The 26288-nt window shown below is 46.6% G+C and overlaps 1 protein-coding gene and 1 long non-coding RNA gene across 4 annotated transcripts in view; one reads left to right on the top strand and one right to left on the bottom strand.

The window, feature by feature from the left end:
- Nucleotides 1–3501: 3501 nt before the first annotated feature.
- On the bottom strand, nt 3502–5672 carry LOC140703170 (uncharacterized). The gene is made up of 2 exons (XR_012082537.2): nt 5533–5672; nt 3502–5356 (listed from the first exon to the last, which is right to left on the bottom strand). It is a non-coding gene; the product is annotated as an uncharacterized LOC140703170 (long non-coding RNA).
- Nucleotides 5348–26288, top strand: part of DPF3 (double PHD fingers 3) — a 233396-nt gene continuing 212455 nt past the window's right edge. For all 3 annotated transcript variants that reach the window (XR_013543815.1, XM_020788476.3, XM_078390886.1), the window contains exon 1: nt 5348–5902. Coding sequence is in view for 2 of the 3 variants with exons in the window: in XM_020788476.3 (XP_020644135.1) it covers nt 5871–5902 (32 nt within the window). In the remaining variant the exon portion in view is untranslated. The remainder of the gene's footprint in view (nt 5903–26288) is intronic.

Below are 26288 nucleotides of genomic sequence, written 5' to 3'. Positions count from 1 at the left end.
CCATGTGTCTGAGGAAGTGGAATGTAATTCATGAAAGCCACACCACAACTCCTTGGTTTTGTTATACCATCCATGTTAGTTAATGGTCCTGCTTGGTTCAGGTAGCACCCTTAATCAAAACTGGTTCCAGACTCCAGGCAGTTTACAAGGTAAAGAAGACAGACAAATACATAAAACCATAAAAAGATGAGGCAGCGTATAAATACTGTGTATAAAATATTAGTTCTGAACGCTCAGAGCATTTTAGCATATAGTGAATGTCTTTTAATTATTATTGTGCTGATGTTTGTTGCATTTAGTAAGCCACTTCAAGTGATTCTTTTCACTTGAGGGGAAACAGATATAAATTTATTGAATAAACAGTACATTATATAAGGATAACATTTGCTTATTTCAGTACTTCTATTTGACCTCTCTATTAAAAAAAGACATTAAAACAAGGTAAGATATCATCTTAATTAAATAGCAGTGTAAGACACATCAGCAAGCTACAGCAAAGTAATTCCTACAACAGCCCTGTGATGCTGGCCAGCATTATCATCTGCGTTGTTGACGGAGGGAAGGAAGCTAAGGTTTGCTTGGGGCCACCTGGCACATTTATGACTGTGTGGAGATTTGAACTTTGGACTTGCTGACTCCTAGCACTCAAGCTCTGACCTGCTATGCTGTTCTAGGAATATTAAAAAAAAACACAGAGGTGGATTCATCTGAAATAGTTGTAAGGTAGTTTCCAATTAACAGAGCACGCAAGACAAGATATTTTGGCATCAAATTTACACTGACCTGTAATTCCCTTTGCAAATCATGAAGTGTGTGTGTGTGTGTGTGTGTGTGTGTGTGTGTGTGTGTGTGTGTGTGTGTGTGTGTGTGTGTGTGTGTGTGTGTGCGCGCGCGCGCATGTATGAATTTGTGTGTTTTTGAAATGCATGCTAAGTTATAAGGGTAGATGAGCTCCTCTGACATCGTGAATAACTTTTATAATTCATTTAAAATATCTTCAATCCTCATCTGTCTTTTGGGATTCTACTCTCTTCTGGGGGGGCAGGAGAGATTAGAATTCTGGTTACCTTTTTTTTACAAGATCACCATACAGAATAGCACTGGGACTGTCCCAAGCCATTGTTTACAATGCAGTCAATTCCATACATGTCTATTCAGAAGTAGGTAATCCCATGGGACTTACTTCCATGGAAGTGGCAATAGGGTGGCAGCCTTGGTCTCCTAAAGCTTCCGTCATGGTCCTCTCTTTTCTATTCAGCCTAGAAGGCTCATTGCACAATTACACATTCCCATTTAGCAATCCTTGTGTGTGTTCTGTGCCATCAAGAACCAATTTATGGTGACCCTAATAGCGCTTTCAAGGTAAGTGAGATATTTAAGGAATGGTTTGACCAGTTCCACTCCCCCAGTTGGCTTCCATGGCTGAGCAGGGATTCGAAACCTGTTCTCCAGACTCCTGGTCTGTCACTCTATCCACTACACCAAAGTGGGAATCCATTGCAAGCCTTACTTGTGTTCCTTCCATTTTCCCTTCTAATTGTCATCTAGACACCCACAGGGTTATATTCACACAAAGGTGCAAAATACAACAGAGACCATGCATGCAGGGTTTGTTTTCAGGAAAAGATGGGAGGTCTGGTTTATGGGACATGAGTCCATGCTTGCTGAGTAGGATTTTGAAGCTGAGAAAGTTGCCTTTCTCCAGACCCAGCATCTCTCAGTGCAGTAACAGGCAGCTATGCCACACTTACACTTGCTTCCATATGGTGGCAATGCAGGCCACATGCCTTCTGTCCACTTCCACTTGTGTTTTGCAGTAGAAGCATGTCCACTATCAGGGTCTCTCTCCCTCAGAGCCTAGCCAGACTTTGTAACTCTCTACATGGAATAGAAACTGCAGCAGAATGGAAACCAGTCCTCTGAGCATAGCAAAACTGAAACAGATTCTTACAGCACTGAAAGATGAGCATGTTCTGTTCGGCATACATTTTCATGGCCTGTGGTCTGCTTTGTCCAGTGCACAGAGTGTTTCCGTTAACAGACATTTATACCGGAGGAGTTTATGAAAGCTGATTGAAACGTAAAAGGTGATCCTTATATACAATACCTTCACTGGTCCACTAAAAAGCAGAGAAGCTTGGCCGTGGTTTTTGACACTTTTGTGTTTCTTCTGCATGGTCCCACAACTCTGTGGTGCCCAGCCTGGTGGAGACCCATGCGGGTCAAAAGCTAGCTTACAGTGTGTCTGTGATTATTTTAGTATTCTCATAAAGGTATCATCTCCCTTTAACAATCCTTGGGAGATGACAAGTACAGATCTTAATGGTAGGTGTTAAGGGTCATTCAATGGTCATCTGTGGGTAGCAAGTATAGATAAGCAGATTAGCCCATGTAAGGAGGAGAAATGTCTTTGCCTAAGCCCAAGGTAAGATGCAGCCTAAAAATAGGGACATCAGTCCAGGACTGATATGGGTGGGGTGTAGGGAAAATGTCTCAAGGATTCTCAGGTTCAGGGAGGCCAGCACTAACCATTCAACCATACTGCCCTGGTGTGGGTGAATCTAGAAGGACCAAATGAGCTGATGACTACAGGAATCTACCTGCCACCTCAGTACCTTAGTCTGACCCGACTAAGCAGGGCTACTGGGGAGTTCCCAAGCATTCACAAGGTTAAGCAATTTGACTTTTATACTAACCCCGCAAGGTATAAATATCACCACACCCACAAAACGTACAGGCTCCAAGGCAAGGCCTGGTTTCAAGTATCACGAACCCTCTTAATTAAAAAAAGCGAACAACTGTATGAAGAAATTTTGTTTTGTTAAAGATGGTGAAAATGTCAAAGAGAGAGAGAGAGAAATTCAAAACGCTTTTAGTAGTTACAAAGAAAGTAAATGACACTTTGGAACAAATAGTCAATTAAAAGGCTGAGGCAGGAGCAATAAAGAGCAAACAAACAAGAAAATAAGAAAGGTAGCTAAATTATTCTAGTTCTTACACTCTAGTGTAGCTTCAGCATAGTATCAGAACATACAGAACAGACTCAGAACATTCCTTCCAGCAGGACAGCAAATGAGCATTGTGTCTCCTAAGAGATAACTAAAGTGACTTCTGACCTATTTTTATACCCAAAGCTTCTACTTCTTGACTCCTCCAATCAGTTGGAGTTTCCACAAAGATTCACAAAGGCAAGAAAAATTTCTGCCCCCTACCCTCACTGAGCTGAAACTCATCTTCCCAATTAGCTGAGTACCAAAGAATGAGCCAGCCTGGTCTTGAAAGGCACTCTCACATAGATAAGCAGCAGGAGTTCCTCTCTTCCAGTTACTGGTGAGCCAGCTCATTCAAGCCACTGAAGCCTGAATTTTCCAAAAGAGAAACAGAATCCATGATCCCTCAGTTTTCCAGTTTCTTGATGCAAATATTTTAGATAGAAAAAACCCCAAACAGTTTCCATATGGCATACAAAAAATAGTTGATGGAGTAGAAAGCTCACTCTGCTGAATGTTCACATTTATTTATTTATTTGTTTGTTTGTTTGTTTGTTCATTTGTTGTACCGCCCATCTGGCTGAGGTCACTCTGGGTGGTTTACAACAAACACAAGCAATATAATTAAAATACAATTTAACAAAACAGAAAATAAAAATAATAAAATACAGAAGAACAATACAATCAAATGCATCAAAGCATTAAAGTATTTTAAATGGCGATCTTGATCAAATTAGGCTAATTAAGCTCAGTTGACTCTGGAAGTATGTTTTGGAATGCCTGCTGAAATAACAAAGTTTTTAATTACTTTTCAAAAATCGCATTGCAGGAAAGAGTTCAATCCACAGATAAGGAGCAACCACCAAGAAGGCCTGGTTTCTTGTCTTCCCCCTCTGGGACACAAGCAGCATCCTCAGCTGGCCTGCTTGAGATGTTCCTGTAGGACGGGCATTGCAGCAACAAACTACAAAGTGGCAAAATCCACAGGTGGGAAACAAAAATGACACAAAAGCCTACATGCTTCCCAGCTGACCAGGATCCTTTTGCTCTCTTCATCTGGGGTGGTTCCCAGCCTTGAGTAACCCAGGTATTCTTGGACTGTTACTCCCAGAAACCCTGGCCAGCTGGTTGGCAAAGGCTTATGGGATTTACAGTCCAAGAACATCTGGGTTAGCCAGGGTTGGGAACCACTGATTTAAGGCAGGAGGCTCAGCTACAGACTTCATAGCCACAACATGGGCTTTCCCTTCCTTTTTCCCCTCCTTTAATGTTTCACACCACCCACCCAATGTGCAGTTCTAGGGCACTTCCGAAGCTTGCACACTCATTGAAAAGAGCATGACTGCCAGAAGTAGGCTAAGGGGGCGGGACAGACCAAGAGCAATCTGCTCTCTGAGCTCAATGGACAAGCACCCCCCCTTTTCCACCCACAGGGCCCTCCCTGGATCTGACGACTGCAGAGCAGTCTAGGAGTACAAGGGAGGCTGCGTGCCAGGTATATTTTTGTCTTGCTGCAGAGAAGGAAGCCTGGAAGGCTCAGGTAGAAGGGAGGCTCTCACCCCTGCCTGCGTGCATTACCTGAGGGAGCCACCTCACTCCACTCTGGCTGTCGCCTGGATGAGCGCTCCTGCCCCTCCCGTCCCACCAGAAGGACGTCCCCTTCTGCTCCGTCAGGCTTAGTGCCAGGCACGCGTGCACAGGATTGCGATCCAGCAGTGTGATCCCCTGTCGTCTACTCAGATGTTAGTCTCACGGAATTTAACGGGACTTACTCCCAAGTAAGTGACGCACAGGATTGCAGCGTAGGTGTGCTCTGTCTAAAAAAAAAAAAATTAAAAAATCACGTAGGTGTGTGTATGTAGCCGCAGTAGACACGACTCACACAATTAGCTACAGGTAAAGTCAGACGTCTTAGAGTTTGGTGCCTTTCCCAGCAATGGGGCTACGTCTCCGCTCCTTTTCCTTGCCGTGAGAACAGCCCTGTCTCTAACGAGTTCCTTGGCGACCGAGGAAGACTTCGAGGTGTTTTTGAAAAATGAAGTGTAGGCAACCGTCCTTCCCTTTCCCTTTCTCATGTCAAGAGATGGCAGAGGTCAGGTCTCGACACGCTAAACCAGACGATCTCTTCCAAAAACTTGCTTTGAGTGAAACAGACAGCCGGTCGTTTTTTGGCCACCGTGCATTATGTAACGAGTGCACTGGCTTGCAGAAGCTGGAAGACTGACAGGGAGAGAAATTCCTCGCGGAGGGGGAAGGGTGCTCCGGTTGCCCTGAAGTCACTACGATTACCAGCCGTTCCAAGAAACCGAAAGGGGAAAGTGGCTGCGGATCCACGGGTGGTGGAGGAAAATAAAACGGAGGCAGTCCTTAAAAGAACGAGAAAGCGACTCATTTAGTTAGGTATTTCTTTCTTTCTGATGAAATGCCATGAACCCAAGCCTTGCATAGGGCAAAGCCTGAGGGTTTTGTCCATTCCGGGACCACGAAAAGAGCTAGAGCGATCGAAACAGACAATGAACCGAGTGCGTTTTACGGTACGTACCGTAGGTCGCTTTGCTTCCTTCGAACGAAGGAGAAAGTGGACCCGAACTACTCTAAAAAGTCTTTTAACTTCTCATTAACTCCTTTTCCCTAATTTAGAGCGCCGATTGCCCCTTTATCGTGTAGCTGCCCCTTTAAGACCTGCTCTCTTAACAGTTGCACAGAAAGGGAGTGACCTCTGGGCTTTGACAGCTCCCCTAATAACTAGCAGAACCTTGGCTCCTCCTGCGGATTTTGATTGGACGGCGGGCCGGTATCCTCTCTCCCGATTGGTCGTCCGCTTCCCCTGAGCGAACCTTTAGAACTCCGAGACACAATATTCTGTTACATTGTAGCAAAATGGCGACTGTCATTCACAACCCCCTGAAAGCGTAAGTAGGAATCAAAAATGTACATATTCCGCGTGGTTTAAATATGAAAAAGGGCGCCTTTCCGATGCATGATGCCAGGTGGAATCTGGTGTCTCCAGACTCCCAGTGGATCTACCTTCCTTGCCTCTTTTATTTCCGATCTCCTGCTCATATTTTATGTGTGTGCGCGTGCAACACACACAAGTCTCTCTCCGCTAGGAAATTAATATGAAGAAATTATGGTATTTGCGTTCTGCTTAATTGATCAACGCTGCTGAAAAGCAACCAAAGTTCGGCGTTTTTAAGAAGGAAAGCGTCGGCGCTGCTTGCAGCTCTCCAGGCTGCTGCTCGGCGCTTGGAAACGCCAAGATTTTGACGGATCCCGGAGGGGGTGCTTGCTTGCACTTGACAAAGTCCTGCGCGCGGTGTCCGGGTTGGCGTCGGCGTCGGCGCCGCGTCCGGCGGAGGGGGAGAGATCGATCCGGGGGGAAGGGAGGGCAAGCCGTCGCCTAGGCTGACGGGCGCTTCGGCAAGCAAAGGCTCGGGATCGGAACTGGGGAGTTTTCTGGTGGAACCCCTCCGGTCGTTGAGCATGATCCGAAGCTGGGGAAAGGAAGCGGGAGCTCGTTTCTTCGGCTTTGGGCTGGTTCATGGTGTTGGCCGAAGGGGGCAGCCCGGATCTTTTCATGGCAGGACAGATTGGCCATTGCACTTGTGTGTGTGCGTGTGTGTGTGTGTGTGTACGTGTGCGTGTGTGTGCGTATGTGTGTGTGTGTGTGTGTGAGAGAGAGAGACAGAGACAGAGAGACAGATTAGTTTCGACTACATGAATGACTCTGGTTCGGAGACGGTTGCTTTTAATAAAGCGCAGGAAGTCCGGCGATCTCTTTTGCAAACCGTGGGCTTTTTTTTTTTCCTCCTCCAAAAGTAGGGATGCAAAACCAGCGGTGCCCGAAAATGCCTTGTTGCCTCTATCTCTCTCTCTCTCCCCCCCCCCCGTCCCCGATTCTGGGTGCATCCGCCGGTGAGGGACGGAAGGCTCGCAGGGGTGTCACTGGAGGGCCGGATCCGGCTGTGCTCCAGAAGTCTCTGAAGCAGCCCAGACGGCGCAGGTGGAGCCCGGCTTCTGCAGGCAGCCACAGGCTCGCGCCAGGGAGGCGGCCTCACCCTGGGGATTAAAGGCGGGCAGGTTGTCTTCCGTTGGGATACCCCTATAGACACCTATACAGTACTTGCCCCTTGGGGGTGTGTGTGTCTGCAACCCGGCCAGTTGATCCTTCAGAGGCAATAGGGAGAGTGGGATCGGGCAGGCTGTGGGGCGACGGCGGCTCGTCGCTCGTCTCACCCTTCCTCCCCCCCCCCCCGCCGCCACCCTTTGAAGCCTGACTTTTGCGCCGGAGGGGGCGGTGCGCGCAGGGGGAGCGCAGAAGGGCTGACCCGGGAAAGCCGGCGCGAGCGGCTCCTTTGGGAGTTCTTCCCTGTATCTTCCTTGCCTTCCTCCAACCCGGAGGATGTTGCAGAGGCTGCCGTTCCTCGGACAGGGAGGGATCCTAGGCTGGGAGCCTCCTCCGCCTTCCGAGCGGACCTGCCAAAACACGCGAGAGAGGGTGTCCCGGGGAATATCCGCGGGTGTGAATGGATCCGGCAACGAACTCGAGAAAAAAAAGAGACGCTTTCCCTTGGGGAACGGATCGGAAGGGTGTAACCCAGACGTCAGGTTTATTTTCATAACCGCTCTCACCGCCGCCACCCTCTTCTCTTTCTGAAATCAAATACTTGTCCAACGAGCAGTTTTTAGTGAATTCCAATTCCAGCCAATGTTGCGGCTGTTAGTCAATCAATCAATTAATTAGCCAAGCCCTTCCTCGGTGTTGCGGTGGAGGGGTGAAGGGAGCCGGTCAGACCTCGGGAACGGGCAGATCGCCCTGCGATTCCTGAACCCGCCGTCGCTCCCGAGCTCCGGGCGGTGCACGTGTGAATCGACAAGCAGTGCCCTTGGTTGTCCTGCGGGGGAGGTGCGTGTCGTGGCTGTGCGTCGGATGGCCCTCGGGGAGGAGAGGGCAAAGGTGACGGCATCGTCGAGAGGGGGTGGGGTGGGGGGGTCAGCAGGTGTCGCTTGTCCTTCGGCCGCGAAAGGGACCGGCGTTCCCTGCCCGCCTTCTCAGGAGGCCACCGGAGGCAAGAGGCTCCTCGCTTCCGGCCCGAACCCAGGTCGCGATAGAACGTGTGTAGGGGAAGGGGAGGGGCGGAATTGAGCTGGGCGGAGGCGACACCTGACACGCTCCCAAGTTTGCTTTGACACGAGCCTCGGCGGAGCGCGCAGCCCATGCCTGAAGAAGGTTCTGTGTAAGCTTCGAGGTGCGACAAGACTCGGGTTATCTTGGCCACAACCGGCCACTGCGGCGCCCCCGCCTGGAAATCATATACGAGGAAAGAACGGCGAGTTTTGGGGAGGTGCGCCCTTCCACGTCCCAGCCCGCCTTTTCCCACGGCGTGCCAGGATCGCTGGTCAGTCCTGCAAATGAGTGTTCGCCGGCCGGCCGGGCTCCTGTTTTCAACACAGGATCCCCTACACGGGCGCAAACCTATCCTCTTGTTCCCCTTGCAGTTGCGCCAATCCGCTGGATGCGCGGCCCGATCCTGCGCGCGCCTTTACGCAGAAGTCAGGGGCGCGCTTCCTTGGGAATGCTTTCCTTGTCCCCGCCGAGTCCGGATCGGAGAGAGACAGAGGGACTCGCCTCCGCCGCCCCGAACGAACTTTTCTCCTCATCTCTCCGGAGTCCCGAAAACCGCCTTAGTGGAAGTTTCTTTGGGGGGGGGGAGTCATTTCTGCTGGGCGTCCAGGCCGGCTTTCTCGGAGGAACAGCAGCCTCTTCAGAGGGAGCTTGGGGGCAGGGAGGGGAGGGGAGGCGTGGAGCGGGACGGGGAGGGGGGGGAGTCCGGAGTCGATTCTTGCATCCCTCGGGGGGGGGTATGTGTGCAAAGGAAGCGTGTGCCGCCTTGAAGTTGCGAGTGCGCGCAGGCACGGGCGCGCCGGGGGGGGGCGAGAAAAAAAGATGAGAGCGGAGTGGAGAGGGAGGCTGTTCGCTTCCCCCCCCCTCGCAGCATGATTACATTTATTTGCACCGGGCCCATTAGGCATCAATCATTTCCTCCATCTCCCCACGACCAATCCGGAGCCCTTTAGCTGCCGGGAGCTTCATTCATCTTGTGGCTCGGGAGTTCTTCCCCTTGAAATCTTGGAGGAACAGGACCTGGCTTTTAATATAATTAGCTCTCTCTTCTCTCCCCCTTCCTCCCTCCCTCGCAAACACCCCCCGCCCTCGGAGGGGGAGATGAGACAATAGACATCAAGCCTCCCAAAGATGCTTTGTTAGTAACGCTGTGGTGGTGGAAAGGAGGGACGGTGGGTGCTGGCCCCGCTGCCCATTCCCAACTTGTGACTGTGTGTGTCTGTGTTTGTGTGTGTTTGTGCGTATTTCCAAGAGCACTTATTTCGTCCCCAAAGTTGCTGATCAGGAAAGCAAGTCCAATATATATCAAGAGATCTAACGAGGGCAATACCAGTTAGGACCCATAATGAGTGTTATGGGAGGGAGGGGAGGGGAGGGGAGCGGGGGGAGGTAGCGCGCGGTGTTTCCAGCCCCATGTGTCCTTCCTGACAATGAAAGGGAGCCGAGTGACATTTGCATTTCCTCTGCCTGCATTTTGATCGTGTCTTAAAAGAAAATAAGTACCCACCAGCCGCAGCCTCCCACCCCCTACCCCCCCCCCCGCTGCCTTCGCAGAAACTAGCCGCACAAAGGTCGCCTTCCTCTGAGCGCGGGGATCGCGGTTCTTTGCATCCTTAAACCTCGCTAAAGGCGCGCTGGGGGGGGGGGGAAGCGGGCGGAAAAGGGGGGGGGAGTCGTGAAACTCTTTTGTGTTCTCGGCCCGTTGCTTCGGCGGTGCGACAGAACCCTTTCAATTTGCCCTGTGTACGATCGGACGCGGCTCTGTTAATTAATTGCGTGGGGGAATACCTCATTTCCCATTCCCACCGGCTGCTCGGAAGAAATGCTTTGAAGTATCCCACGAGGAGGGGTTCATTTTCCGGGGATCTCCTCCACTGCTCCCCCAACTGTACACCCCACCCCACCCCGGCAACGGGGCTGCCTCTTTTACTCGCTGGATGGGGGGGGGGAGAGGATTGGGGAGGGGGGCGAGGTCTCCGATATCCTTCCCCTTCATCTCTCCTGGGATTCAGCAACCACGGGGCTGGCCCTCGTATTGTTTCTGGACGGAACCCCTCCACGAAGAAGTGGAGAGTGGAGGATGAGCAGTTGAGATCAGGAACCTGGAATACAAAATATTTTGTATTTTTTTAAAAAGAGATCAGGAACCTGGCGGAGGAACGGGAGCAAGCCGGCGGGGCGGGCGGGCAAAAATGCCCACCCTCGAAATAGCCAGCCCACAAATAGGAATCTGAACGTGTCGTGTAGAGTTGGCGTTTATCTGGGGACGGTTGCAGGATGTCCCCTTTCCCTTTTAACCAAACTCAGTCTTCTCACCCGATCTTTTCCTTTTCCTCTTTTCTGGGGCTGCCTTTGATCGGAAAGGAAGATTGTCAGGCCAGCACTTGCAACGGGGCAGGATAAACCGGCCACCCCCCCCCCCTCAAATAGATCCACCCATTGTCTGTATCTGGCATGCTTTGGGTGTGTCCTTCCCCCGCTCTCTTCTGTTCATTTTTCTTTGTGTTTCCGGTGTGCCTTTCAGTCCATTCCAAGATATGTGGAAGAGCTGAGAGGAGTTTCTACCAGTGTCACTCACCCCCAGTGGGTTTCCCTGGTTGACCAGGGACCTGAACCCACATCTCCTGAGCCCTAGTCCAGCAGTCCATCTACTACACTACAGTGACCAGGGCAGCTCCTTCACTGTTGTCTTGTGCTATTTTACCACCCTTAGACAAATATTTGAATCAGATGTGGGAAACCTTTGGCCCTCATGGTATTTTGGACATCTGCTCCCCAAGGCGCCAGCCAGGACTGACAATGCTAAAGGACTAGGGGAGTTGCTTCCTAAAACATCTGGAGGAACAAAAGTCAGATTTCAGCCCTGATTGAAACCTTGCTTCTCCCATCAGGATCTTTTGATCCTGGAGCGTTTCCTCTTCTGTGTTGCTTTAAAGATGTGGGTCCTTTCCTCCAAGCCCCCAAATAATTTCTCTCCCCACTCCTTCTCTCCTCCACTGTTATCCATATGTTTTTCCCCAGCAGCCTTGCTGACCCTCCGTGACCTCAGGCAGTGGCGTAGCTGTAAATGTTGAAATGCATCCTCTCAGCCTCTGTCCTCATCCCACCAAGGAACGTTAAAAAAATGCAGGCAGTGGTGCAAAGGCATCTCAATAAACTAGTTCTAGCCACAATCAGCTGTACCAGGAGCAGGTATTTTGTAAAGCTAATGAAGCTCACTGCCTATTTAATGGCAGGACACTCAATAATACTTTGTGCTACAGTTTGCTTGCAGCAGTATCATCTTTGTGAGGAAGCCCATTTTATTTTCAACTTTATTGAGGATGGCAGCAAAATGCAGAAGGAAGCCCAGGGGAGGCGAGGGTGGCAGGGGATGCTATCATCCCTGCTAGTTAAACATAAAAATCTAGTGTGCAATTATTCTTGTGTTAGTGCAATGGTGTAAATCGTGATGGCACATTGCTGATAATTGATGAGTTGCTGCTCACATTATTTACTGTGGACCAAATGATAGAACTGGCACATGACTAGGAATGGAGTGGCAATCTGTAAATTAGTGGCATATTCTCATGGCCATTGATGCCATTTCATGTAGTGGTGTAAAGCTACAAGAGGCTTCTTGATAGAAACTCACAGCATTTGGACTCTGCCAGCATGGGCTGCACCACTGATTGCTGGTGTTTCCTCACGTAGAGACGGTGCTCACCAAAGAAATGCCATGACAGAAATACTGTCCACTTGTTTCTACACTACTGAAGATTTGCAGAGGTAGTCATGGTAGCTGTGGCAACTCGAAGACTAACACCTTTATTTCACTTCATAGGTTGCAGTCCACAACATTTAGACCACAGATTTATGAACATGCTTGTGTGAGTGGAGAATGCTTGTGAAAGGGAATGCAGACACACAGGTATGGGACTCTGAAAGTGGCAATAGCTTTGTTTGCACAGAGGCGCCACCATCGTCCTCCATGCCGTGAGGGAACAGGCCGGGTAGGTGGGACTCAGCAGCCCCAGAAGGCAGCCTATCTAAGAGAAGGAAAACTCCGACTTCAAACCCCCACTGAGGTGCCACCATCGTCCTCCATGCCTTGACGGAACAGGACGGGTAGATGGGACTCGTTCAGCCCTGGAAGGCAGCCCATCTAAGAGAAGGAAAACTCTGATTTCAAACCTCCACTGCCTTGTGGCTCTATATACTGATGGAAAAGGAGTTAACCTCGAGAAAAAATCCGGAGCTGGAGTCCGGAGGCAGTTCGTGTCGTTCTGCCAACTCCTGTGACCTTGCTGAAACCAGTTGTATTGGCTCTTGCCTTTCCATTGGACTATTTCAGTGACGTGGAGAGGGGGGATTTGCTGCTTGGGTAACAGCCTATCCTCCATATTATTTTACCCAGACTTCATGCTCTGGAGAGGACACTCCAGCTTCGTGTACAGCGTCAAAACACTAGACACTGTTCCATACAGAGCACGCTACCATAGTCTCTCGAGACTGAAGGATGCCTATGAAATGTCTAATTTACCTGTGTAAGGGTTTATCAAAAATCCTAACGATAGAATATTTTGCTAGTATAAATTATCTGTCCATTGGCAGACAATGGTTAGGCTATTGTTGTATTTGAAATGCGGATGCAATGACTTTTGCTTTCAAGAAACTGATTGTATGGAAGCCAGAGTTTTGCCAAAGAAAACAATATTTCGGTGATGCCCAAGACTGTAGGGAAAACTAGCTTTTTGGTATGTGAAGCATCCTGAAAAGCTCTGATCTTTGCCTTACCCTCAAGATGCATACTGGCTAGAGATGTGGGGATGAAGCGCTAAAATGGAGCTTCGTCTTGGTTTGTGGGTCATCAACCTTGAGAAGGGTGTTGTTTGTGTCTCCATATCTATGTTATGGGGCCTGGTCATTGTTTAACATTGCAGGACTGTCCGTAAACAAGCACTACTGTGTAATCTAAAGCCTGGGACTAGGGAGTATTATTGGTGATAGATCATACACGTCAGGGCTGGAAGCTGTTTATACCCAATGGCCTTCTGTCATTTTCCTCTTCTGAGTCTGTATTTTGGCAATTTTTTCCTAGGTACCAGTCTTGCTCTGTCCATTTGTTTTCTCAACTCACTGAATAGGTATTGTAGCTTAAGAAGTGCCTGCTATAAATTTATGAGTCTTGAAGATCTGGGCAGCTGTGGTTGTATCTCACAGCACAACTGTAGACAACAGAGTGTTCTGGATGGAAGCCAGAGGCATGTAAGTGTGACATTCTGCCCATTTGTAAATATACTGGGGTGCTTTTATGCCCATCGTGCAGTTATACAGTGGTGGCCAGAAAAGGCATTTGTCATGTAGGGTGTTGTAAGCCCAAGTTGATAGTAAGGCGGACTTCACTATGACCCATTTATAACATGGTGATCTCTTTTTACTCATGTTTGTATTTCTTCTCTAAATAGTAAGTTTCCACTCTAGGCTCATGGAACGTGTTCAGTCCTCATTTGGCTATTTTGTGAATCTTAGAGATTTTTCTGTACATACTCTTGGAAACCTTGTGGTTCCCCTCATCTTCCTGATTACACCCCCCGCCCCCTTTGGGGCATGGATGGTAACCTTTTTGTTGCGTTTAGAAAGCAGAGATTGTTGGTGTATACAGTATGCACATGCTGGTGGCTGGATAGCTGAAGGAGTTGAATAAGTGGCTGCAGAGCCAGAGACCGATTTCTATCTGTGCCTCTTGGAAGAACAGCCACCCTATGTGGCCTTGGGCAAGCTGCACAATCCCAAGGTGCCCCCCCCAGGAAAGAACTGGTAAACCACTTCTGAGTGCTCATCATACCTAGGAAACACCGAAAAGAGTCACCATAAGTTGAATTTGACTTGATGGCATATTATATTATTGAATATTAATTATATATCTGTATGGCACCTGTAACACACTGACAGAATACGGTATGCTTCTGTTGTCAGTATTTATTCAATCCCAGGTCCCTTCTTTTTTTCTTTTAATCAGTGAACATCCCTGCCCGCTGTGCGTGCCATCCTCAAAAGGCTGTGGAGGGTTGTTCTTTTTCGGTGGTGGTGGGGATCCTGGCAGCAGGTACCTCTCTCATGTGATGGTTCCATTTGGGCTATATTGAGACTGGTACATGGAGAACTTAGAATGGTGTTAAGCCTTCATGAGGATGATGTGCATGGTTGCCAGAGGTGGGGGAGGGCAGCCACTCTTTCCAGCCCCACCCCCCCAATTTCCATGGGTTTGCATCCAGTAGAGGCATGAACTGGAGTGGCGCGCACATAAGAGAGTCTCGTATTGCTTCCTACCTCGTGTCTCCTCATACTTCAGCACAGCCTCTCTTGATGCCAGGTGAGGGAAGCCATCGCCTGAGGTTTGCAGGCTGGGAAGTGACAGCAAGGTATTTGAGGAGATACCCTACCATCTGCTGGGAGTCCCTTTAAGCTAGCTACCTGCTTTCTGGCATCTCGGACAAGTCTGATCCATGTTCTGCATAGGAGGGAGAGTCATGGGTCTGGGTGGTCAGCTTTGTTGTTTGGGATGGAGGTGGGGATGGCAACCTTGTTCTTTGCCTCTGGCAGCAAACAGCCTTGGGCTAGCCTTGCCTGCAATGTGCCTATCAAGGGGGCAGGGGAAGAGGAAGGGATGGATTTTTCTTGTACATCTGTTTGTTCCATTTGTGGTAACACTGGATCCAAACTTCTGTCTTTGCATGTGCATGTGCATGTGCATGTGCATGTGCATGTGAACACCTGAAGATTACAGCTCATGGAGCTGGCAGTGTGGCCAATCACCATGTAAACGTCTCTGCTCTAATGCATCTCTTAGTCTTTCAGTTGTCCCCAGATTCCCTTTTATGCTGATGAAATTGGCAGCCATTACAGCAACAGTGGCCTTCCAGACATCATTGAACTGTAACTGGGATCAGCTCTTGCCAGCATCCCCAATGAGGAGGGATGATGGGGGCTGTAGCTTATCAACATCTGGGAGACTATAGTTTCCTACCCCTGTCTTTCCCAAATCCTACCCTCTTCACGTGTCTAGTAAAACACCTGACACAAATGAAAAAGATGAATACTGCCATGGTTAATAATTCTGGGAACAAAGAGTGACAAATGAATGTGTGCGCATACAGACTGGAAAAGGATGCAGCGTAAGGGTGGGAGGGAGAATGAGCGTGCCGTGGGGACCCTTGCATAGAGGGGGTTACCACATGCCTGAATCAACCACTGGGGAGTGTCACTGGTTATAAAGGGGCCACAAGGCTCTTTGGCTCGGAACATGTCATGATTTTAATTTGAGCTCCAATGAGGTAGAGACAAAGACGATATATACATTTAAAAATGTTTAAAAGCTTGTTCAACCGCACAAAATGTTTGATGTCTGGTTTGAAGAGGCAGGTCTGGCACTGTTCCTCTGGGCAGAACCTAACTGTGCAAAAGGCAGGGTCCTGAGGCTTAACTCTGTGGGGTAAGGCACCAGCGGAGTTGCAGTGGGTTGGTATAGGGGAGAGGAAGGCATTGTCTCTGATAATTGTTGTCTCTACAAAGTGGGACCACAACTCTGGAATTCTCTTACAGCTCCCGGAATTCTCAGAGCTGCAGAAGTTCGAAAGAGTAACTTTTCCAAGCTCTGACCCAGACTCTTGGACTAAAGCAGCTCTTGCTGTGTCAGCAACTTCGCAGACCATAATTGCTGCTGCAAATATGGCACGGAGTCAAGAGCAGTTACTCAGGGCACTGGCATGGGAAAGATGTAGGGCTGCCACCTATTGTTTATTTATTTACATATTTGACAGGCCCCTTTTGTCTCTAAATGCTGTAGGACAGCCTGAAATGCAATCACTGAAACTTTTATTACTCTCTTTTGAGTAGGGTTGGTTTCTGCTCTTGGATTGCCATCTATCAAGCACCTCTTAAATCTGCAGAAGCCAGTGTAGATCAGGCAGTTCTGAGAAAGATGGGGTGTAGTATGGTGGGTGAGAGTGACTAATTTTTCCATCATGATGAAAGCGAAAACACACAACTGTGCCAACATGACACGACTGGCATATTTCTAAAAAGGCAGGGACTGTCTTCTCCTTTTTGCACTGGAAACAGTTCTGGAAGCCTTTCTGGTTTGCCAAGTGGGCAGCACTTGGAAAAACACTCAGAATGCCCTAGGCCTTTCTTACTTTCTTGTTAAGCCTTAAAAATAATCATAGAATAAGTGAGCTGGAAGGGGCCTATAAGCCCATCGAGTCCAACCCCTCCTCAAGATCAAACATTGACATCCTGGGCGTCAGTGAACTAAAATGGATGGGAATGGGCGAATTCAATTCAGATGATTATTATATCTACCATTGTGGGCAAGAATCCTGTAGAAGAAATGGAGTAGCCCTCATAGTCAACAAAAGACTGGGAAAAGTTGTACTGAGATACAGTCTCAAAAATAATAGAATCATTTAAATACGAATCCAAGGCAGACCTTTCAACATCACAGTAATCCAGGTTTATGTACCAACCATATGGAGGCAGTGACAGATTTTACTTTCTTGGGCTTCATGATCACTGCAGATGGTGACAGCAGCCATGAAATTAAAAGATGTCCTGCTTTTTGGGAGGAAAGCAATGACAAACCTAGACAACATGTTAAAAAGCAGAGACATCACCTTGCCGACAAAGGAATGCATAGTGAAAGCTATGGTTTTTTCAGTAGTGTAGTATGGAAGTGAGAGCTGGAACATAAAGAAAGCTGACGATGCTTTTGAATTGTGTTGCTGGAAGAGACTCTTGAGAGTCCCCTGGACTGCAAGGAGATCAAACCTATCCATTCTGAAGGAAATCAACTCTGAGTGCTCACAGGAAGGACAGATCCTAAAGCTGAGGCTCCAATACTTTGGCCATCTCATGAGAAGAGAAGACTCCCTGGAAAAGATGGTAATGTTAGGAAAGTGTGAAGGGAGGAGGAGAAGGGGACGACAGAGGATGAGATGGTTGGACAGTGTCATCGAAGCAACCAACATGAATTTGACCCAACTCCAGAAGGCAGTGGAAGACAGGAGGGCCTGGCGTGCTCTGGTCCAAGGGGTCACAAAGAGTTAGACACGACTTAATGAGTAAACAACAACAATATATTGTGGCTTCAAATTGCTGCTAATTAACTAATTGGTGCCTTCATTCCTAGTTGCGTACTGGTGGGTGTCACTCGTACACAACCAGCAATGTAATTGGCAACTTGTTAATTAGTGCAAATTCACTACAATGATTTGCACAATTCTACTTACACCAATGTAAATCCCCAGCAGGATTTTGGATAATGTGATTTTTACAATTAAATTAAATCTCATGTGTGTGTAGATGAGGATTATTTACAAATGTGGTGCCAACCAAGCCAATGGGAACCCTCTCCCCCCCATATGTAGGGTCTTTACAGCTGGTAGTCTCTGCACCCTTCACAGGGTGGTGTCAATTGTCACAGTTGCTCTCCGATTGCAGCAGGTTTTAATTAATTAAAAAAGGTAACGTGGTTATTAATGCATGTATCTACATACAGAGACTTTTTTGCTGCAGTGAGAGCTTGGAAAATTAACTTTTTGAAATATTTCTTAGATATTAAGTGCCAGTAACATCTGTGGCTCTATGGTTGAAAAACACCACAGAAAAGCTGCCCAGTTATGATTGTTTCGCAGCCCAAACCACAGTAATCCACAAAATGCCACTATCCTTGTAGTATTGGCCTTCTGGAAAAGAGGTCAAAGATTTCTTGAAATAGTACAATGCAGGGGAATCATTTGGAGGTGTGAGAGGAGGACTGCTGGGATCTGTGAAGATGGAATAGCCTTGTGGAGCCTGGGAAATGGTAGGTTACCATGTTTTATTTGCTTGCATGAGTGCGTTTGGCATGGTCAGTTGGTGTAGTGGTTTTGCAAGTTGTTTTATTGGCCTTCAAGTCTTTTACTGGTGGATGAAGTCGGTGCCATAAAGTTTTCACTTTTTAAAAAGAGGGGAGAAGTCTTGAAGCTGCTTAAAAAAACAAAACAGATTGGCGCCTATTTTCCACGGTTCCAATAGTAAGATTTCATTGGCATAACACACAAGGATATTCAAAGCACTGAATCTATGTGTATACATTTCATAGTAATGACATTTATTTGGGAAATATGTGGTAAATGATTTTAATCTGGAGGATGTTTGAATAGGGTATTTACTTAACTACATTATGACATTATAAGTACAAGTACAGGCAATTTGGTTTTCTGGACTACAGCTCCCAGAATTCTCTAGGCTACCTAGGGAATTCCAGGAGCTGTAGTCTAAAAACACAAATATGCACACCTCTGATGATAACTTATTGTTTTAAGCTGCACTTTTAAAACCATTCTGTAATATTTATTTCCATTAAGAGAAGGGCAGGATGGGGTGGGGGAGTAAATGAAAAGAGGAAGGTTTGTGAATGGTGGGTGGGTTAAAAACTATGAGGAAAGGGAGGAGAGAGGGAAGCACAAGGGAGGGAAAGTACAGTGGTGCCTCGCAGGACAAAAAAACTTGCAAGACAAATGGTTTTGGCAACGGGGTTGATGACTTGCAAGACAAATGTTCTTATGGCCGTGCTTCGCAAGACGAATGTTTTCCATTTTTTGTTCCTGCCTCATGTTTGCTAATTTTAAAATGTTTTTCTATGATGTTTAAAAAGTTAAAGTTTTTTGATTGACATTTTTAAAATAATCTGCACAATATGTATGGCTTTAAAGAGCACTTAATAAGCCCTTTGTAAACCAAATTTGACTTTGTTCTGACTTTTTTTGCCCATAGGAACGCATTAATTAGATTTCAATGCATTCCTATGGGAAAACGTGTTTCGCAAGATGAATTTTTCGCAAGACAGCATTAACCGCGGGACGAATTAAATTCGGGGCGCCACTGTATTAGATCTTGCCTTGTGCTTTTAAATACTGTACTTTAAGAAATCTTACCACTTTTGCCCCGTAACAGGAAAAAAAAGAACTATATCTAAAATTAGAATTGGAAAGCACTGGAGAAGATACAAAGGCCTGAGTGGTCAAAGAGGGTGGGAAGGGAAGAAAGAGTGAAATACGTGGGGGGAGGGTGGAGAAGATAGTCAAAGGAGGACAGCAATCTGTCTTGGGAGTGAAATATCAGGAAGCATTTCCAGACATATGCGGCCAGGTGGTACTAGGATGACCCAGAACATCCAGCAACAGATATTCACATGTGTGGATACCATTACCAGAGTGATCTTTTCAAGTCTGCAACACAAAATATTGGAACAACTCAGAACAACCACAGAATAACTGGGGGGCAACACCATGGTGGAGGAACCTTTTAAACAGCAACTTGACATGAAGAAGTCCACTGATCATTGTGCTTCCTAGTCATGGTGAACAATTCATCTGTGAAAATGCTGAGGATAGAGCAGTTCGGTGTGATCTCTTTTCTGGCACTCATGGGATATACTGGAAATTACATTCCAGCCCGACACCCCCAAGCTGGACCTTTTCAGTCCAGCCATAAGGCTACAATTTGTGGGGGCCAAACTGGAGCAATTCCCCAACAGATAGAAGGACCGTTTTAAGGGATATAGCTCTCTGGAAAGCAGTCATGTCCAGTGCAATTGGTCATGTACCATTCCCGTCATCTGATGACACATTGAAATATTCCCGTTTCATATTTTGTGGCTCAGTTACTAGGTCTAACATAATGGAAATGAGGCAGGTTAATGAAAGCTATGGAATAAAAGTGATTTTGAATGGACAAGGCAGAAAATAAAGGGAAGGAAAGTTTGCTGATCTAATCGTGGTATGTGTGGGTCAACAAAGTCTTTAAATCAAAATCATTTGTGATGTTTCTTTGCAACCAGAAAATCATCATTGTCATCACCATAAATTTATTTATTTGTTGTTTGAGATCTCCCAAGTGTTGTACAAAGAATTTAAAAGTCACAATTTCTTCTTTGATTATAGTTAACTTATGCTACGACTACATGGTCAAACACCACAAGATTTGCTCCGGTTATAAAATAGATGAATTGTTTTTAACAGATCACACAATGCAAAGGCCAATTCAGATCAGTCTGGCTCTTTTAGCTCCCAATATGGAGTTTTTTTCCCCCCTCTGCTTCTTGAATGGACTTTTCCTTCCTGGTGTGATCAGTTATTTCCTTCTGCAAAAGGATGGGGGGGGGGGAGGTGACTATGGGCAATGTTGTAATGATGTAGGCAGTTGGAGCATAATGTTTAGGGACACCAGCCTCTGCAATCTGTCCCCTGACTGTCTAATTTTTTTTAAAAAAATAAATGACTCCAGTACTGATTCATTGTATTTATATACTTAGTTTAGTTTAGTTTAGTTTAGTCGTCTAATCGTGTCTGACTCTTCGTGACCCCATGGACCAGAGCACGCCAGGCCCTCCTATCTTCCACTGCCTCCCGTAGTTGTGTCAAATTCATGTTGGTTGCTTCGATGACATTGTCCAACCATCTCATCCTCGGTCGTCTCCTTCTCCTCTTGCCATCACACTTTCCTAACATCAAGGTCTTTTCCAAGGAGTCTTCTCTTCTCATGAGATGGCCAAAGTACTGGAGCCTCAGCTTCAGGATCTGTCCTTCCAGTGAGCACTCAGGGTTGATTTCCTTTAGAATTGTTCTCCTTGCAGTCCAGCTCTCCTTGCAGACTCTCAAGAGCCTCCTCCAGCACCACAATTCAAAGGCATCAATTCTGCGGCGGTCTGCTTTCTTTATGGTCCAGCTCTCACTTCCATACATCACGACAGGAAAAACCATAGCTTTGACTATTCTGACTTTTGTTGGCAAGGTGATGTCTCTGCTTTTTAAGATGCTGTCAAGGTTTGTCATTGCTTTCCTCCCAAGAAGCAGGCGTCTTTTAATTTTGTGGCTGCTGTCTCCATCTGCAGTGATCATGGAGCCCAAGAAAGTATATCTGTCACTGCCTCCATATCTTCCCGTTCTATTTGCCAGGAGGTGACGGGACCAGCGGCCATGATCTTAGTTTTTTTGATGTTGAGTTTCAGGCCGTTTTTTGCACTCTCCTCTTTCACCCTCATTACAAGGTTCTTTAATTTCTCCTCACTTTCTGCCATCAGAATGGTATCATCTGCATATCGGAGGTTGTTGATATTTCTTCCGGCAATCTTTATTCCGGCTTGGGATTCTTCCAGTCCAGCCTTCCGCATGATGTATTCTGCATATCAGTTAAATAAGCAGAGAGACAGTATACAACCTTGTCGTACTCCTTTCCCAATTTTGAACCAATCATTTGTTCCATATCCAGTTCTAACTGTTGCTTCCTGTCCCACATATAGGTTTCTCAGGAACTGATATACTAATTAGCGCTATATCACCCAGAAAAAATTATTGTAAAATAGAAACAACTCAAATGAAATAAAGAAGACTACGTATATCTCTGTGGTGTGTTTCTGTGTACATTATGATGAATTTTCGGAAGCTGCTGCCTTTTCCCTAATGTGCAACCCTTTAAAAACAAAATAGTTTGGAAACTCATAGAAAGGGGGATTAGAACTGGTGAAACCATTCCTTAAATATCTCACTTTGGGTGCAGTCTGGCAGCTGAATTGTCCTTGGCTAGATTGTGCTAAACAGGATCACACTGAGCAGCAATGTGTCATTTGGGGTGATCCTTGCATCCACATGCAAAGATTGGGTGGTTTGGGGGCAAGAGACTACATTGCACCTCAGGCAACCCTATTTGGCCCTTCTTTCCTTTGAAAGGAAAGGAAAACAAAACAAAACAAAACACCCTCCTTTATTCTTCTCTATAGAGAACCAATAGGAAACTTTCATTTTTTAAAAAATTGTTTCATGGTGGCATAGTGCTTAATTGGCTCGCCAAGCTACCGAGTGCTGCCTTACAAGGGTTTAATAACAAAATACCTTTGTATAGTCTTTCTCTCCCTCTGTGGAAGAGCAGAAGGAAGGTTTCAATTTGCCAAGTTTGAGAAGTGGCGGAAACAAAGTGAAAGCTTAAGCCATCCACTTTGGTTCAATCCTAGTGATCGCGCATACTGGAACCAAAACAGAGCAATTCTACTTGTGTGTGTGTGTGTGTGTGTGCGCGCACACGCACACACGCACGCACACACACGCACACACAAAGTAGCTAATGATGGGGCACTAAATTTTTCAGACTGGTATGAATCAGGGATAGGCTGGCTTGCAATTGCCCATACATTGTGTGGTGACTAGAAAAGGCAATGAGCCAGCTAGTCCCTAAACTGAACCAAACCATCAAATCATCATCTGACTGCACCCTAACTTCAAAAGCCTGATTAGAATTTGTTACAAGTGATGGCTCATAAGACAAAGTGCTTCAGTCCAAACTCCTGTTAAAAGGGCAGTTTGAAGTAAGTCAGAGATTGTCTCAAAAAATAAGGAGCTGAGGTGTTGTGACTTGGTCAAGGTAGAGCACAGTGAGTAGAGCAGGGAGCCCTGCCTCTTAGTTCCAAGGACGATATTTCTGGCAGCGGCTGATGTCGACCCTCTCTCTTTGTCAGTCAACTAGCCTAGCATTGTTTATGTCTTTTTTTAAAAAATAATCTTTAACTCTTTTGAGTTTTAATTGCTGAGTCTATTTAGTCAGGGGAGCTATTGGGTTTCAGCCAGGCACCAACAGAGCGTAGAAAACACATAACCCTATTCTTGGCCAGGAATCCTTTCCTTTCCTTTCTGAGCTTAGAGTGGGTTCTGGAGAAGAGAATTAAACTGGGGCATAGGCTGCCCTGGGCAAGTTTAGAAGTGTCTGCCAAAGGGTCATAAAGTCATAGACCAAAATACTCTGTTCACTGGACTGAACTGTTGTCAAATTAAGCTACCTGAACTATCGACAATATCAGAGCCCCCTTCTACCCTAATGATTTCCCCTCCTGCCACTCAAGTGGTAACATGGAAGCGTTCTGGAGCAAAACACAAGAGAGGAACCACCACCATCAGGGGTATTCCACCAGCAGGCCTACTCCATCTTGTTTGTTTTTCTACATTTTTACTCTGCTTTATTTCCCAGAAGTAGGTGGTTAAATATATATGGCTGCTCCTTCTGATTTTTATCCTTGTTATAATCCTGCCTAGTCCATGGTCACTTATGAGTTTCATGCCTGAGTAGAGTTTTGCATGTGGTTTTCCCATTCTAGTTTAACCTTCTATCCTCTATACTTGCTGGCTCACATCTTTGCACATCGACACCCATTTAAGGACTGCGTAATGCCACATCTGTCAGTGGTGCCATGTTCTGGCTTATTAACAGAGTAGAACATGTTCTAGATGGGCGGTATATAAATCTAATAAAAATTTTAAAAATAAATAACAGCAATCCATGCAGTTAGGATAACATTATTTATTTATTTATTTTATTTATATCCTGTCTATCTAGTCGATTAAGACCACTCTAGGCGGCTATTGGTAATTGCAATTCTTTTGGTAATTGCAATTCATCACTTGACTGTGGCCAGACTGTAAGACAGATATCAAAAACAAGGCAAGGGTGTGGAGAGGAGTAGGTAGACCAATAAGCTTGGTTATGGCATGGTGCATTGGTAGCTCTCCTAGAAGCCAGTACCACAAAGTATTCTCTTTTCCTGGAATACCTGATTCTGAGCAGGTGCTGAGAGCCATCAGACCAAGAGAATGAAGATCTGTGAGGTTGCCTCTGCCTCTGTAGTGCCTCCACAGATCAGGCATTAAAAGTTGGCTCTGTTAAAACCGTTCTCTTGTCTGGAAATGCTGCTGCCTCTGGTTCTTTTTCCTGCAGTAGTGTGTGCAGGTGGTGGAAAAAAATGAAGAAAAATGGCCAGCTTTTGAGAGCTGCTTCCAATAGCAGCTGTCCAGAGGAGCACAGGCCATCTAGGACAGTGGGGGGGGGGGGGGGAGGAAGTGGTGCATTCACAGCATGCGGTGCCCCACTGCTTGAAGTGATTGGCCCTGTGAGCATAAGGATAAGGCCAGTCCTGGTGCAGGTCTGAGAAACCTCTGCTGTTTTGCTTTTGGTGTTGTTCAGGGGAGGGGGAGATGAGCCTAAAGCCAGCCGTAGGCAGGGTTGACGGCACCAAAGTCGAGAGGCGAATCTATTGGTGAATGTTTGGAAAACAAATGGCAACCCCTCTCGGCTCTATTCACTTTCTTTCTTTGACTGTGGTAACTGGGGGAGACAGAATATTCCCCACCACCTCCTCTTTTAATGGACACTTGCCCCCACACCTCAAAGAAGATGGGTGAGAGATTGTGCCATCTGCCCCGGGGTGCCAACTTTGCTAGTTATTCCTGCCCCTTCCCCCAGCCCCAGTTACCACAGGCCATGCTGGGCAGGGCATTTGGGGAAGCGGGCCTTCCATAAAGTGACTCATCCAAAGCCTGTCTTAGCACAGACACACGGGCCCTGCTCTCCTGCCTCCTGTTCTGCACCAGGCTCCTATTCGCTGCCAGTTCTGCCTCTCAGGAGACCCAAGACAAAGCCATGCCAAGGCATGCTGTGTGTGTGGAGGGGTGTGTCTGAGTGAGTCTAACCTTCTGTCGGTGCCTTTAGCAGAAAAGCTTTCCTCCTCACTTAAGCTCCCAGCGAGGAAAATCTTCAGAGGCTACATTTTTGTGTCAGAGGGTGCCCTAGAGACGGAACCGTGACAGGGCTAGTTCAAAATTAAATGGCAAGGGAAGTGTATTTATAGTAGTTGGTGCTTTTTTTCTCTTGGAAGCATGCATTTTTCATACAGATTATAACCTCAGAACTGCAGAACTGGAAGGGACCCTCTGGATCATTGGGTCCAACCCTTGTAGGGAGGAACAGTGGAGAACTGAACTCCCAATCTTTGTCTTTGCAGCCAGATACCTCAACCACTGAGCTATCTATTAACTAGCAGCTTCCAGTTTTCCCATTTCGCCATGCCTTCCAAATAAGGAAAACCTGGGATAGATGGGAATTCAACTTACAAAAACCTTGTTTTAATGGGTATAGCACGACAGAGTATGGAACTTGCAATGAACAGGCGGGTGAGAGTTTGGCAAAATGAACTTTTATCAGAACCCATGATTATTTCATGATGGGAGGAAGTCTTCAAAGGACCTGCTTTGGAAGCTGAAGCAAGAATATTTGCATAATGTAAAATAGGAAAGGAATTAGGAAGCTCTATAGCATTTCAGGTCTCCCTGCCTCAGACTAAGGACAGTACTTTGCAGGTTCTTTCATGGAGATCCTTCCTTCCGGCATGTCTGTTGTTTTCTCTTAGAAACGGCACCACTATGACATCAATACTGGCTAAGCAGCCAAGGATTATTCACAGCATTGCCAACTTTTAAACTGGCAGCCATAGCTATGCCTTTAACAGCAGGCTGATGAGTAGACATTAACAAGTGAGGACATTTATCTTCATGTCTTCAAACCGTTGGGCAACTGATTTCTGTCCACCAGGATGCTGTGAATGGCCAGAGAGCAGGTCAGGCCAATTTTTTAATGGTTAGTTGGCAACGCTAGTTAGGAGACAAATAGAGGTGCTGTATATCTTAATATCACTGGAACAATCAGGGCATTTTCACAAGATGCTGAAAGCCCTCTTTTGCATTTCCTGTGTCGGTAATTCAAATGCAAAACTCACATTGGTTAGCAATTTGGTTTCACTAAACCGTTTCCTTCTCTTTCTCCCCCATTAGCAACTGTCACATGTGTGACCAAAATGTGCAGTAGCACTTTTGGAATGTTTTTGGATCTGAAGTATTTTTTTGCCATCGGAGAAAGGAAGTGGATGTTGTACAAGAAAGCAAGGTTGGAGGAGGCTCCTTCTTGCTTGCACCTCTTGAAAATTGAAAGTACCTCAATAGCCACTAAGTAGAAAAATGTGTGTGTGTGTGTGTGTGTGTGTGTGTGTGTGTGTGTGTGTGTGTGTGTGTGTGTGTGTGTGTGTGTGTGTGTGTGTGAGAGAGAGAGAGAGAGAGAGAGAGAGAGAGAGAGAGAGAGAGGCTGCACTGCTCAGCTCTTTCCTCTGCTAGTTTCTCTGTTCCACAAATTACTTTTCTTCCCTTGATTAGAAAAGATCTAGAGATCCCAGTACCTTCTCTCTCACACACAGACACACAGACACACAGACACACACCCCTGCAAAAGCTGTGATAGTGTATGTCTCGAGCGGTTATGTGTTAAGATGGCAGGAAGAA

The sequence above is a fragment of the Pogona vitticeps genome, chromosome 1, assembly GCF_051106095.1.
Source record: "Pogona vitticeps strain Pit_001003342236 chromosome 1, PviZW2.1, whole genome shotgun sequence".
NCBI classification, from domain to species: Eukaryota; Metazoa; Chordata; class Lepidosauria; order Squamata; family Agamidae; genus Pogona; species Pogona vitticeps.
The sequence above is the reverse complement of the archived record's forward strand: the minus strand, read 5'-3'. Positions and strand labels throughout refer to the sequence as shown.